The sequence below is a fragment of the Cololabis saira genome, chromosome 11 (assembly GCF_033807715.1).
Source record: "Cololabis saira isolate AMF1-May2022 chromosome 11, fColSai1.1, whole genome shotgun sequence".
Lineage (NCBI taxonomy): Eukaryota > Metazoa > Chordata > Actinopteri > Beloniformes > Belonidae > Cololabis > Cololabis saira.
In genome coordinates this window covers 47,431,855-47,445,369 of record NC_084597.1, presented here as the reverse complement: position 1 = coordinate 47,445,369, position 13,515 = coordinate 47,431,855, and the positions used below count along the sequence as shown (strand labels likewise).

The following is a 13,515-nucleotide window of genomic DNA, read 5'->3' as shown; positions in this document are numbered from 1 at the left end:
CTGTTTTTTTTTTCCAGTGATGAGTCTTGTTTTAAGTGTAATGAGATTTTGTTTCACTAAAAATGAGATAAAGATTTTGAGTTTTTGCAGTGTACAACACGACAAACAAAACAGATTTAATTTCTGTTAGCTTCACTAGTACCTCCTCGTTGCACCGTCGCTAGATTTTTGTTAAAAAAAACAATCCATACACTGAGGCTCAATCAGAAACAAAGTGTGGCAGGGTGGAGAGGCGGATGGGACACAGGTGCGTGTGTCCCATCAACCTCTCCACCCTGCCACACAAAGGTTTTCACATTAAATCCAAATACCAAATGCTGCAGCCAGCTTCAAATTGATTATGGCGAGACGGGAACTTCTACACGTCTGAGCAAGCGTCTGAACTCGGGTTAGGTAAGAATGATCAACGGCATCATGAGAGATTTCATACAGAAATAACAAAAGGTTGGATTGCAGTAAAAAAGAAAACGACATATCAAATAAATCAAAGAAACCGGATTATTGTTTAATTCCCTTAAACACAATCACATTTTCAATAGTGGCCGAGTTTACTCTAATACCATTACAGCAGACATTAATCCAACTGCGGGACGCTGCAGCGTACACTGCAAAAACTCAAAATCTTACCTGGAATATTTGTCTTACTTCTGGTTAAAATGTCTCATTTTTAGTCAAAAAATCTCATTACACTTAAAACAAGAGTCATTACCAGAAAAATAACTTGTTATTTGACAATTCTCACCTGTTTCAAGTAAATTTTCACTGGAAATAAGTAGAAAAATCTGCCAGTGGGACAAGATTTATCTTCTCATCACAAGCAAAAAAATCTTGTTCTACTGGCAGATTTTTCTACTTATTTTAAGTGAAAATCTACTTGAAACAGGTGAAAATTGTTGTTTTTTCCAGTGATGAGTCTTGTTTTAAGCGTAATGAGATTTTTTTTTACTAAAAATGAGACATTTTAACTAGAAATAAGACAAATATTCTTGTTAAGATTTTTGCAGTGTATCCGACTTTTACAGGAAAAACACACACTTTCCTGTGTTTTTCCCACATTTTACAAGTTTCTGTGATGCGGGTGCTAATTACAGAGAACTCTTGTCAAGCGTTTTTCCGTTGCGAGGTGAGTTTCTACATGAAGAACTGAGCGACCAGGTTGGCCAAGCCCAGCAGGATGAGGAAGCTGTGGACGACGACTGACGGCAACCGCAGTCTCCCCTGCTGCTTCAGAGAAATCATGTGGATTAAAGAAGGAAACACGAAAACCAGCGCCAGTCCACATAACGCTCCGGAAAACCTGTGGGAGGAGGCAGAAACGTAACATCAGTATCACAACAACGGTTCTTCTCAATACATGAGTCAAAATATAATTTGCGTGATGTTGTAAATTTGTTGTACAAAAAGCTAGAAAAGAGACTAAAAGGAGACGTTTATCTGTTGTGGGAGTTACTATGGAATGACGCTAACCTAGATTTACCAATGTGCAGCTCATTTTCTGTTTACAAAAAAAAGATTTGTAGAGCAATCTTTGAAAGCTACAAATGTAAATGTTTATTTGTTTTAGTTTGTTGCTGTTCTTCTCTGATATTTATATAAAAAAATGTCTTTACTACTACTTTACTACATTTAAATACTGGTAACCTTATTGGTTTCTTTTTTTCCTGTTTCTTTTTCTGGTTTGGTTTGGGTTAATTTAGTTTTATTTGTTTGCTTGTTTGTTTGTTTGTTTGTCAGTGGTTGTTGTTTTGTTGTTTTTTCTTTTTTAGTGTAAGTTTGTTTTTTATATTGAAAGAATTCTGGATAGCTTATTTTGGTATGTAGGACAGGCATTAATATAAGCACTATGTTTCTGCCTTTTCACTCACTATTTTGTCGATAATGTTTGTGTTGATAACGCTTGTAGTGTGATGTGACTGAATAGAATTTCATTCAATCAATCAATCAAACCTGTACTGTTGAACATATCCCAATGTGTTTGCACGAAGAAACAAACAACAGACACTCTCTCACTCATCTTTACGTTCAATGCCACATTTCAAATGTCTTGAGGAGCAGCAGCAGCGTCAAAAAAATGGCAAAAACTTTATAGTCTCGACTTGTTTTGAATGTTTTGCAGGCCTGAAATACAACAATGGATGTACAAGTACATCTACTTCACAAGTAAAATTAAGTCAATGAGAAAAAAAAGAAGGATCTCTGCAGAAAAATGTAATTTTAACGAAAGATAACATACATATTTATTAATTTATATACAGCAAGGTGGCGGTAGCCTCAACTCAGAGAAGTCTGTGTGGTGATTGACAGGCTAAACTGACGTCTTCTGAGTTACGTGGATGCATTTTAAGGCTCATCTTCAAACGTGAGAGCATCATTACATGACATCACAGGAGAATTAGAGGAAATCAAACAAGACTTCAGGAAAGGAACTGTAGATTTCCACACACTGCAAAAACTCAAAATCTTAAACAAGAATATTTGTCTTATTTCTAGTTAAAATGTCAAATTTTTAGTCAAAAAATCTCATTACACTTAAAACAAGACATATCACTGAAAAAAACACCAATTTTCACCTGTTTCAAGTAGATTTTCACTTGAAATAAGTAGAAAAATCTGCCAGTGGAACAAGATTTTTTTGCTTGTAATGAGAAGATAAATCTTGTCCCACTGGCAGATTTTTCTACTTATTTCAAGTGAAAATTTCCTTGAAACAGGTGAAAATTGTCAAATAACAAATAATTTTTCTGGTAATGAGTCTTGTTTGTAAACAAGAGTGTGTAAACGTAGTCATTTACTCCGTCTTGTGCTTGAATATGGTGCACAGGCTCAACCAACTGAGCTATCCAGGGCTCAAGCACCCTGTTAAGGTCGATTCCCACCTAAAGTTACATAATTTCACACCCTAAAGTGATTCGTCATCAGTGTAACTGTGTTATTAGTTAGTATTTGCTGCAGGACTGTGGTGTCTTTCTCTTCTGGACACGGACATGCTGACACTGAATCCATTTTTTTTAACATGGAAACAACACATTGGATACATTAAAGGGAAAATTTCAAAATCACTTGCAATCCTGTATAAATCCAGAAATGTACTGAATTCCAAGGCCTTGCATTTGATCTACCACTCATTGATTGTTCCCTATTTATCTTACTGTGTGGAATTGTGGGGAACCACCTTAAATTCAATAATAAACTGCAAAAACGAGCCATACTTATCATCAATAAGGCTGATTATTATATGTTCACACAGAGTCACTTTTTTCTAAATTCTCATGTTATGAAATTTTATGATTTGATATATTATAAAATCATGCAAATTATGTTCAGAGCAAAATCAAAAATGCTCCCTAACTCAATACAGAGGTTCTTTTCAATTCAGGAGACTCTTTTTAATCTTAGAGGTGTCTGCAATTTTACTGTACAAAAAGTAGTGATGCACCGATTGTTCGGTAACCAAAATTGTTCGGCCGAAAATGGCAAAAAAAACACTTTCGGTGTTCGGTGGAATAAGTGGGAAAAAAACCGAACAATTAATAACGGCGATGTAATATAAGGAAATAGACTGGCCCGCCGTCCCGTAACATTGCGTAAAGCTATTTTTGAAGCTTATAAGTGTGATTGAAATCTGTTAATGTTTGTTTGCTTTTCTGTTGTTTCTTTGTTTTCTGGAGGTTGGTAGCCAAAAAAAGAAAGTTGATAATATAGGATAGGCTTTTATAAGCAGTCTGCTTCTGCTTCTGCCTTTTCAGTCATTGTTCAACACATGATTATTGGTTTTGTTTGAAACGTCAATGCTGTGCACGATGTTTTATGGTGTTTTGTGTTGAATAAATTAATGAAACTTCATTCATTCATTTGATTTGTGTATGATGTCATACATAAAAGTTAAGGAGAAAACACGTTTGAACATACCGTATAATGGATCCAATGTTGGGATAAAACTTGGCCATGAGGACACCAGCTCCAACGATGAAGATGTTCAGCACCAGAACATGCAGAAAACTGAGGAGAGACAAACAGCACAACGAATATTAGCATTAAAACATTTGCTTTCTTGGTAATGTAATAACATCTAATAACAAAATATACAGCAGTTATGATGAGAGAAACAATAAACAGCTGGTTAACCATAAAACTAGACCTGTGGTTTATCTCTAAATAATGGGATCAACTCCCTCTCTCCATGAGTGCAGAGTTCGCAGTCTGAGGTCCCATTTCCACGTAGCAAAAACGGTGGCATTTTCAACGTTATGAATACTTATGCTCATATGATTTCTTGTTATTTTTATTTTTAATAAATTCACAAAAGTCGCATCAAAACTTCTTTCACGTTGTCATTATGGGGTGTTTTGTGTAGAATTCTGAGAAAGAAAATGAATTTATTCCTATTATCAATAGGGCTGTAACATAAAAGAATGTGGGAAAAGTGAAGCGTTCTGAATACTTTCCGGACTGACTGTATCCACACACACACACACACACACACACACACACACACACACACACACACACACACACACACACACACACACACACACACACACACACACACACACACACACACACACACACACACACACACACACACACACACACACACACACACACACACACACACACACACACACACACACACACACAGCGATGAACGGGCCTCCACCCTTGTGCACGTTCAGGCTGCAGTGGAAGCTTGTATGACTTGATGTAGATTCTTCAGGCCTGGACATTTAGCGGATGACACCACCCACGACTCTCTGTATCAACCCATTCAAAAGTTATGGCAGAAAATAGAGACTATCAGATATCGACCAATCAGATGAAGGGGTGGGGCTAATTTGCAACAATTATGTTCAAGGACTCAAAACTGAGTCCGATGACACCACCCACGAGTCTTTATGTCATACTATTCAAATGTTATGGCAGAAAGTAGGATCTATCAAATATCGACCAATCAGAGAAAGGGGCGGGGCTAATTCAGGCCAATGAAGGTCAAGTACTCAATACAGAGTCCGATGACACCACCCACATGTCTTTATCACAACCCGTTCAAACGTTATGGCAGAGAATAGGATCTATCAAATATCTACCAATCAGAAAAAGGGGCGGGGCTAATTGGCAACAATTTTGTTCAAGGACTCAAAACCGAGTCCGATGACACCACCCACAAGTCTTTATGTCAAACAATTCAAAGGTTATGGCAGAAAGTAGGAACTATCAAATATGGACCGATCAGATGAAGGGGGGGTGCGCTTTTTGGCGTCTATCGTCGCCACGGTAACGCTTTTGACTGAGAAAAGTAATGCGCGTCGTCGCAGGATGGACGCACATTTTGATGTATAACACACCTGGGGGCACGTTACGGTTCGGGCCGCATTAACGGCTGAAGAAATGGCATAAATTGCGCCAAAATTACACGACAAATTCAAAATGGCCGGTGCTCGGGCCCTAATTAGCTGCCCATTTCTGAACATAAACAAATCTACCTGTTCACCCAATAGTGTTATCTGCAGGCCCCTAAAGCAAATAGCAAAATAATATAAAAATGAATCATTTCAATAATCAATAATCCATCAACTATTAAAAAGCCGCTGATTGCAGCCCTAGTTCAAACAGAGCGGTAACTCCGGGCATCAAACAGACGCTGAATATGCTGAAAACGGAAACAAGAGCATGTTGTGGTTCACCCGGGGTAGTGTTTTCCAAAGATCTGACCCAATAATTATGGCGCTTATCCACTAGTACCTACTCAGCGCGCCCTGACTCGGGACGCCTCGTCACGGGACGCCTCGTCACGGGACGCCTCATCACGGAACGACTCGTCCCGGGACGCCTCGTCACGGGACGCCTCATCACGGAACGACTCGTCCCGGGACGCCTCGTCACGGGACGCCTCATCACGGAACGACTCGTCCCGGGACGCCTCGTCACGGGACGCCTCGTCACGGGACGCCTCATCACGGAACGACTCGTCCCGGGACGCCTCGTCACGGGACGCCTCGTCACGGGACGACTCGTCACGGGACGCCTCGACACGGGACGCCTCGACACGACTCGTCACGCCTCGTCTCGCCTCGTCTCTACCCGCTTTGTCCTCGTTTGTTCTTCCACAGCCAGGTGAGAAGTGGGCGGGTTGGGGTGAAGCTGCTGTGACGTACTTGATTGGGCAACCCCCTTTGCCTGTGTCGGCGCTGCTGAGAAATCAGCTGGAGCAGCGAGCGGCTGAGAGTAAAACAGAGCTCCTGGTGGATCTGATCGTTCCTTATCTCCCGTCTAGATCCCTTTTTTAATTCTCTCGTCAGCCACCAGGTTTATGAACATCTGCTCCTCAGAGTTGGATCACCAAACAGACGTTTGCGCTGTATAATAAAATCGCTGCGAGCCGCGAGTCGTTCTCGCGCTGACTCCCGCTTCCTAAATCAAACGTCTGACGGCCCACCCCCCCGACCAATCGGTGGCGTTGAGGGTGATGACGTCAGATACAGGGCCGACTCAGCACGCTCAGAACCTCGGCAGAATAGGTTCAGCAAAAGTATCTACTCTGCACGCCTCCACCCGCCTCGACCCATAGTGGAGAAGCGCAAGATGGGGGCGTGGCGAGTAGAAGCGCTGAGTAGGTACTAGTGGAAAAGGGCCATAAGATCATGTTGTGGTTCACCTGGGGTAGTGTTTTCAAAGATCATGTTGTGGTTTACCTGGGGTAGTGTTTTCCAAAGATCATGTTGTGGTTCACCTGGGGTAGTGTTTTCAAAGATCATGTTGTGGTTTACCTAGGGTAGTGTTTTCCAAAGAGGATGTTGTGGTTTACCTAGGGTAGTGTTTTCCAAAGATCATGTTGTGGTTCACCTGGGGTAGTGTTTTCAAAGATCATGTTGTGGTTTTCCTGGGGTAGTGTTTTCAAAGATCATGTTGTGGTTCACCTGGGGTAGTGTTTTCAAAGATCATGTTGTGGTTTTCCTGGGGTAGTGTTTTCAAAGATCATGTTGTGGTTTTCCTGGGGTAGTGTTTTCCAAAGATCATGTTGTATTTTACCTGGGGTAGTGTTTTCCAAAGATCATGTTGTGGTTTACCTGGGGTAGTGTTTTCAAAGATCATGTTGTGGTTCACCTGGGGTAGTGTTTTCCAAAGATCATGTTGTGGTTTACCTGGGGTAGTGTTTTCCAAAGAGGATGTTGTGGTTTACCTGGGGTAGTGTTTTCCAAAGATCATGTTGTGGTTCACCTGGGGTAGTGTTTTCCAAAGATCATGTTGTGGTTTACCTGGGGTAGTGTTTTCCAAAGATCATGTTGTGGTTTACCTGGGGTAGTGTTTTCCAAAGATCATGTTGTGGTTCACCTGGGGTAGTGTTTTCCAAAGATCATGTTGTGGTTTTCCTGGGGTAGTGTTTTCCAAAGATCATGTTGTGGTTTTCCTGGGGTAGTGTTTTCCAAAGATCATGTTGTATTTTACCTGGGGTAGTGTTTTCCAAAGATCATGTTGTATTTTACCTGGGGTAGTGTTTTCCAAAGATCATGTTGTGGTTTACCTGGGGTAGTGTTTTCCAAAGATCATGTTGTGGTTTACCTGGGGTAGTGTTTTCCAAAGATCATATTGTGGTTCACCTGGGGTAGTGTTTTCCAAAGATCATGTTGTGGTTTACCTGGGGTAGTGTTTTCCAAAGATCATGTTGTGGTTTACCTGGGGTAGTGTTTTCCAAAGATCATGTTGTATTTTACCTGGGATAGTGTTTTCCAAAGATCATGTTGTGGTTTACCTGGGGTAGTGTTTTCCAAAGATCATGTTGTGGTTTACCTGGGGTAGTGTTTTCCAAAGATCTGACCCATGATCTGGACCCGAACCAAGTATCCCAGCAGAGGGTAGACCGTGATCATCTGGAACAGCAGGAAGGTCCGGGCCACAAACACCAGCACGTCGCTGCTGGGGAAGTTATCCAGGAAGTTCTGCAGGACCGAACAAGTGAAGGTTGTCAGTGTCGGCTCGGCAGACCAAACTGTTGTCTTTTACTGTATTTGACCCGGTCTTTGTACGTTTTGACCGTATAGAAACGTAATTCTCGCCATTGTAAGAATGAGATGTACCTGCTGGATCTACTGCCCTTACTTTTTAACAACTTGTGCTTTCTATTATTTTACCTCTTTTCTTATTTTATTTCATTAGGGCACGAGCACTTACAGTGTGAAGGCCCTATATTATCTGTAGGAGTTCTCTTTTTATTTAAAAAAAAAAAAAAAAATGTTCCTCGTTTTTATTTTTCTTCTGACGAAATGAGGGCCTTTTTTCCCCCTAAACGTGCCCCAAAAGTCACCAAAATTTGCACGCAAGCCAGGCCTGGCGAAAAATTTGATATTTAATGGTTTGCATTAATGGGCGTGGCAAAATGGCTCAACAGCGCCCCCTAGAAAACTTTGTCAACTTTTCTAGGTCAAACCATATTGTGGGGCTTGAGGTACGAAGTTTTCTAGGGGGCGCTGTTGAGCCGTTAGGCCACGCCCATTAATGCAAACCATTAAATATCACATTTTTCGCCAAGCCTGGCTTGCGTGCAAAATTTGGTGACTTTTGGGGCACGTTTAGGGGGAAAAAAGGCCCTCATTTCGTCGGAAGAAAAATAAAAACATCTACAGATACAATAGGGCCTTCGCGCTGTAAGTGCTCAGGCTCTAAAAAACTAAAACAAGTGTAGATCTTACTGGCTCAATGCAGTCTTTGGTGAGAGGAGGTGATGGAAAGACAGCAAAGATCAACACTCCGACATACAGGTACGTCAGCCCTACGAGGAGATACGCCACAGACAAGTCCCGAACCTGAAACCACAAACACAGGAAACACTCAAAAGAAGAATCGCTTGTATTTACGTATAAATTATTGATATCCAGGAACATTCCTCCTGGAGCCATATTGAACAGAAGTGCTATAACCATCAAAAAGCAGCAGTAGAAAGACAAATGTGGTAATGTGGTATTCAGCACAGCAAAGTAGAAGGGCTGGCTGTAGAAGCAGGTATTTTCTGCAATCTGCAAATTATGTTTAAAGCTCATAAGAAAACTTTACCAATCAACATTCAGAAAAGATTTGAAAAAAGAGAAAGCAAGTATAACTTAAAAGGAACAGAGATGTTTAAAAAAACCAAGATTCAGGACTAAATTGATGGAACGTTGTGTTTCTGTGAAACTAATCAGTTTATGGAACAATCTGAACAAAGAAACCAAAGAATCCAAATCAAACATTACACCGTGTCCACACTGCATGCGACGCGAGCGAGCGTCAGCGTCAAAAACCGTTTTGAGCTGGACTTTTGTCGCACGCCCTGGTTCTATTTTCTTCCTGTCGCTCGCGTTGAAAGCAGGTTGAAAGTTGAAAAAAGAAGTTGAAAGCGCTGTAGGAAACAGTCATTTCAATACAAGAACCTCAATAAAGTGGCAGCTGCTGGAGGGAGATCGCCAGGGAGCTGGAAGGTTCTGATAAAATAATAAGATAATAGATAATAAGATAATAATAAGAATCTTATCGTAATCTTATTAGGGCTTAATTTGTGCTGGATCCTGCCGGATTTCTCGTGTCCTTCACTCGGTCACTCCACGCTGTTCGCTGTTTGATTGCGTCACCGTTCGGTTTTTTCCCCACTTATTCCACTGAATAATAAACTTGTTTTCTGTTTAGAAAGTACAAACGTTGGAAGATTATAAGTAATCACCCATCTTTTACTTGTCCCTTTACTCTTTTAGGAGTAATTTTAGGAGTTTATTTCAGGAGCGCACGGTCGGGTGAAGGCTGATTTATGGTTCGACGGCGTAGGGTACGCGGCGACGCGCACCGTTCGGTGAGTGCGCCGCGTACCCTACGCCGCAAAGTCTGCATTGGTGTAACGCGGAACCATAAATCAGCCTTTTAAAAGGCGCGTCTCAGCTGTCAATCAAAAGAACGTGGTAGAACGTGGGGGCCGATAACGCTTTCTGTGTGGACAGAGCGCATCCGATTCCACGCAGTGCGACGCGACAGTCGGACGCTCGCATGCAGTTAGGACAGGCTGTTACATTCAAAAGAACAATTAAAGCCTGTATGTTAAGAAAATATAATGAAATATGTTAGTTAAGTTTGATTGACATACCCATTGTCATGAAAGGTACAAGCATTGTTTGTTGTTGTTGAATGGCATTAACTGAATTGTAACTTGGGAACTAAGAAGGAATGTGACTGTCTGTGTTAGCCGGCAGATATTTTATTTTAGTTTTTTGTTTACTTGTTTACTTTTAATTTTTTTATTTACGTTCTTTGTAAATTGATTTCTTGGAAAAAGGGGCAGATTAAATAAGGTTCTTCTTCTTTCTGCTCCCTTTCAGTCACAAATTTAGGAACATTTGTGTTTATATTAAATTGTCTCTTGTTTGATTTTATCAATGAATGAAATAAAGAATAAATAAATAAAAATACAATTTTGGTAATTGGAGAAGTGATATGCAAATAAAAGTTGAATTGGATGGCAGCGATATTGAAAGAGTAAACGAAATCAGATCTCTAAGAGTAATAATGGATGATCAAATTAGCTGGAAATCTCATCTCATTAAGCATGTACAAAACAAAGTTTCAAAGAGCATTGCAGTACTTAACAGATCAAAACAGGTTTTGGATCCACATTCTTTACTGTTCACTAGTTCTTCCATATTTCACTTACTGTGCAGAAATTTGGGGCAATAACTATAAAACCAGGTTCCACTCATTACTCAAACTTCAAAAGAACAATACAATACATTCATAAGGCTGGATATGGAGATCACACTAACTCACTATTCTTACAATCTAAAGCACTAAAACTCATGGATCTAGTGGCATTTCAATCTGCACAAGTAATGTTTAAAGCAAAAAATCATTCTGTACCGGATAACATTCAGAAATGATTCATTGGGAGGGAAGGGGGTTAGAATTTAAGAGGAAACCTAAACTTCAAATCTTTATTTGTGCGTACAACAAAAATAAGTTTTTGTGTATCAGTTTGTGGAATTAAACTGTGGAATGGTTTGAATTTGGAGTGAAAAGAATGTACAAACATAAAACAATTTAAGAAGAAATATAAAGAAATGGTTTATTTGAGGTATAAAAGTGAAGACTGTGTTTAAAGATCAGCAGCTGTGTGTGTTCTGCTATTCTGTCATGTTGTCTTTGTATGATTATATACTTGTACGTATCATATTTATATCATAGTTATATTATATTGATATCATAGTTATATTATATTTATGATAGAGCTTACATATTGTATTAAACAGGTTATTTTTGTAAAAATTATATTTATAGAAATTAGTGTATAGTATAAAGAATAAATACAGACATATAATTTATATTTAGGGGGTGGAATTAAATAAGTTTATAATTCCTCCCACTCCTTTTCGAACATGTAACTGTGTTTTGATGTTGTTTTTTTTCTTTATGTGGTGGAATGTAACCTTGATTTGTTTTCTTATCTTTTTTCTTGTTTTTTTATACATGTTTGAAATAAACAAAAACGAACGATACTCCAAAAAAGTGCTTTCTACACTGTGGGCTCACATTGTTCTCCTGGTGTTTATTGCTCTTCATCAGCGTGATGACGCAGTTGTGAATGAAAAAGGCCAGAGTGAGGACGCCGGTCAGCTGAGGAAACAGCAGTCTGAACTCTAGAAGGAGAAAAAAACACAGGTCAGGCGAGAACAAACAAACAAGGAAAACACTTATCACAACTTATCAGGGCAAAAAATGCAGATTCACTGAAGGACAGGAATGTGCAAAAAGTCAGACTTTCCAGTCACATGACAGACAGACAGACAGACAGACAGACAGACAGACAGACAGACAGACAGACAGACAGACAGACAGACAGACCGACCGCAATTTCCATTTTATTTTGGATGATTGTTGCTAGGCAACAGTTTATCGTACAGACCTCATTACCACATTGACAAACCCGGGACGCGTTTTACTACAACATATTTTAGTCTCATCATGCTAGCTATTACGCCTTTTGAGATATTTAACTATTCTAGTTTTCAAGCTAACGGAAATTTGGACGCTTGTTGCTCGGCAACACGATATCGCAGAGACATGGATCCAACGTTAAAAGACTCATTAGGCTGTTGTTTACAACTTTTGAGATATTGAAGCCAAATTGTCCCATTCTATCCTATGGGGCTTGTTACAAGGGCAACTAAACCTATGCATTTTTATGGGGAAGAATATGAATAAATCATCCGTAAATGTGGCCCAAACAGCAACGTGCATCCTGGGGCCTGTACTACGAAGCAGGATTTGGGGTTAGCGAGGTAACTTCAGGTTTAACCCTGGGTTTTCAGGACTACGACGGTGGTTCACTTCTTACCGGGGTACATCGCCATGGTAACTTATGCTGAACAGCTAACCTGCTCCGGAGCAGGTTATGTTCCAGATACAGATCGCCGGGTATAAAAGCACCGCCCACTGACCAATCAGCTCTCTTGGAAAATGGCATGCCCTTTCAAAGAGAATCCAGTGGAGCTCGGTGCGCAGATCGTGAGAGGATCCCTCCGAAGAGAACGCGTATTCAGGGACCCTCCTGTCTTCTTCTTGTCATTTTTTTTTCTGTTTGCTGCAAGTAATGTCAATGCTATTTCATTGTGCTTTTGTATACTGATATCATCCTAAAACAGAGAGTGATAGAAACACTAAAGCCTTGTACTTGTTGTACTTCTAAGATATGAAAGTGAGCCTACTTACCGCTTTGAATTATGTTTTTATATTTATTTTTTATTTGCTCCCATGTGCGTTTCACTCCGCTGGGGTTGCAGCTGAAGGAATGAGGCTACAATTGTCATACACGCCATACGAATACATCTAAGCAACACATGCATTTAACAGAATAGACAACTGTAATTATAGTCAGATCTACTTATGCCCTAATGATGGGGCAGTGATGTTTATATCCCTATGAATTTACGCATTTATACAGTCAGCGATCTTTTGCCAGCTGTCTTTCCTGCATTTTGCAGCTGCAACTGTGTTGCTTTTTGCCTGTAGTATATGCCTATACTCATCATATTTCCGTAAAATTATTGTTTGCTCTTTGCTACTGAAATAAGCGGCTCTGACAGCAGACTTCTCCATGCTTGCGATTGGTCATGCGCTGAAAACACCGCCCCTTTTATGTGCACGCGCTCATATCCAGATTGGAGAAACCTGGGTTGATATACCGAGTTGATAACCACCGTCGTGTGACCGCTTAGCGTGATTGCAATTGTCCGGGTTAGTGAATCTGGATAAGGAAAAGATATCCTGGGTATGTTGAACTTGCTTCGTAGTACAGGCCCCTGGGGGGTATTCCAAGAAGGAGGTTTAACAAACACTGAGTCTCATCTTGAGGTTACTTGAACCCATGACGACTAAACCCGCTCAGTTGGTTCCAACACACCGGTTATGAATCAACTCAACTAACCCAGAGTTGGGTAACCCAGAGTTGAGCGAGTTCCCGGTGACTCTATAAAGACATCATCTATCGAGGGTTGAAAAATGGAGCAG

General features: G+C 40.4%; 1 protein-coding gene across 2 annotated transcripts in view; it reads right to left on the bottom strand.

Moving 5' to 3' along the window:
- Positions 1-889: 889 nt before the first annotated feature.
- slc38a9 (solute carrier family 38 member 9) overlaps positions 890-13,515 on the bottom strand; it is an 85,442-nt gene continuing 72,816 nt past the window's right edge. For both annotated transcript variants that reach the window (XM_061733554.1, XM_061733555.1), the window contains exons 11-15: positions 11,539-11,645; positions 8,685-8,798; positions 7,786-7,934; positions 3,910-3,999; positions 890-1,297 (exon numbers count right to left, since the gene is read on the bottom strand). In XM_061733554.1, coding sequence (XP_061589538.1) covers positions 1,132-1,297; positions 3,910-3,999; positions 7,786-7,934; positions 8,685-8,798; positions 11,539-11,645 — 626 coding nt within the window. In that variant the 3' untranslated portion in view covers positions 890-1,131. The remainder of the gene's footprint in view (positions 1,298-3,909; positions 4,000-7,785; positions 7,935-8,684; positions 8,799-11,538; positions 11,646-13,515) is intronic.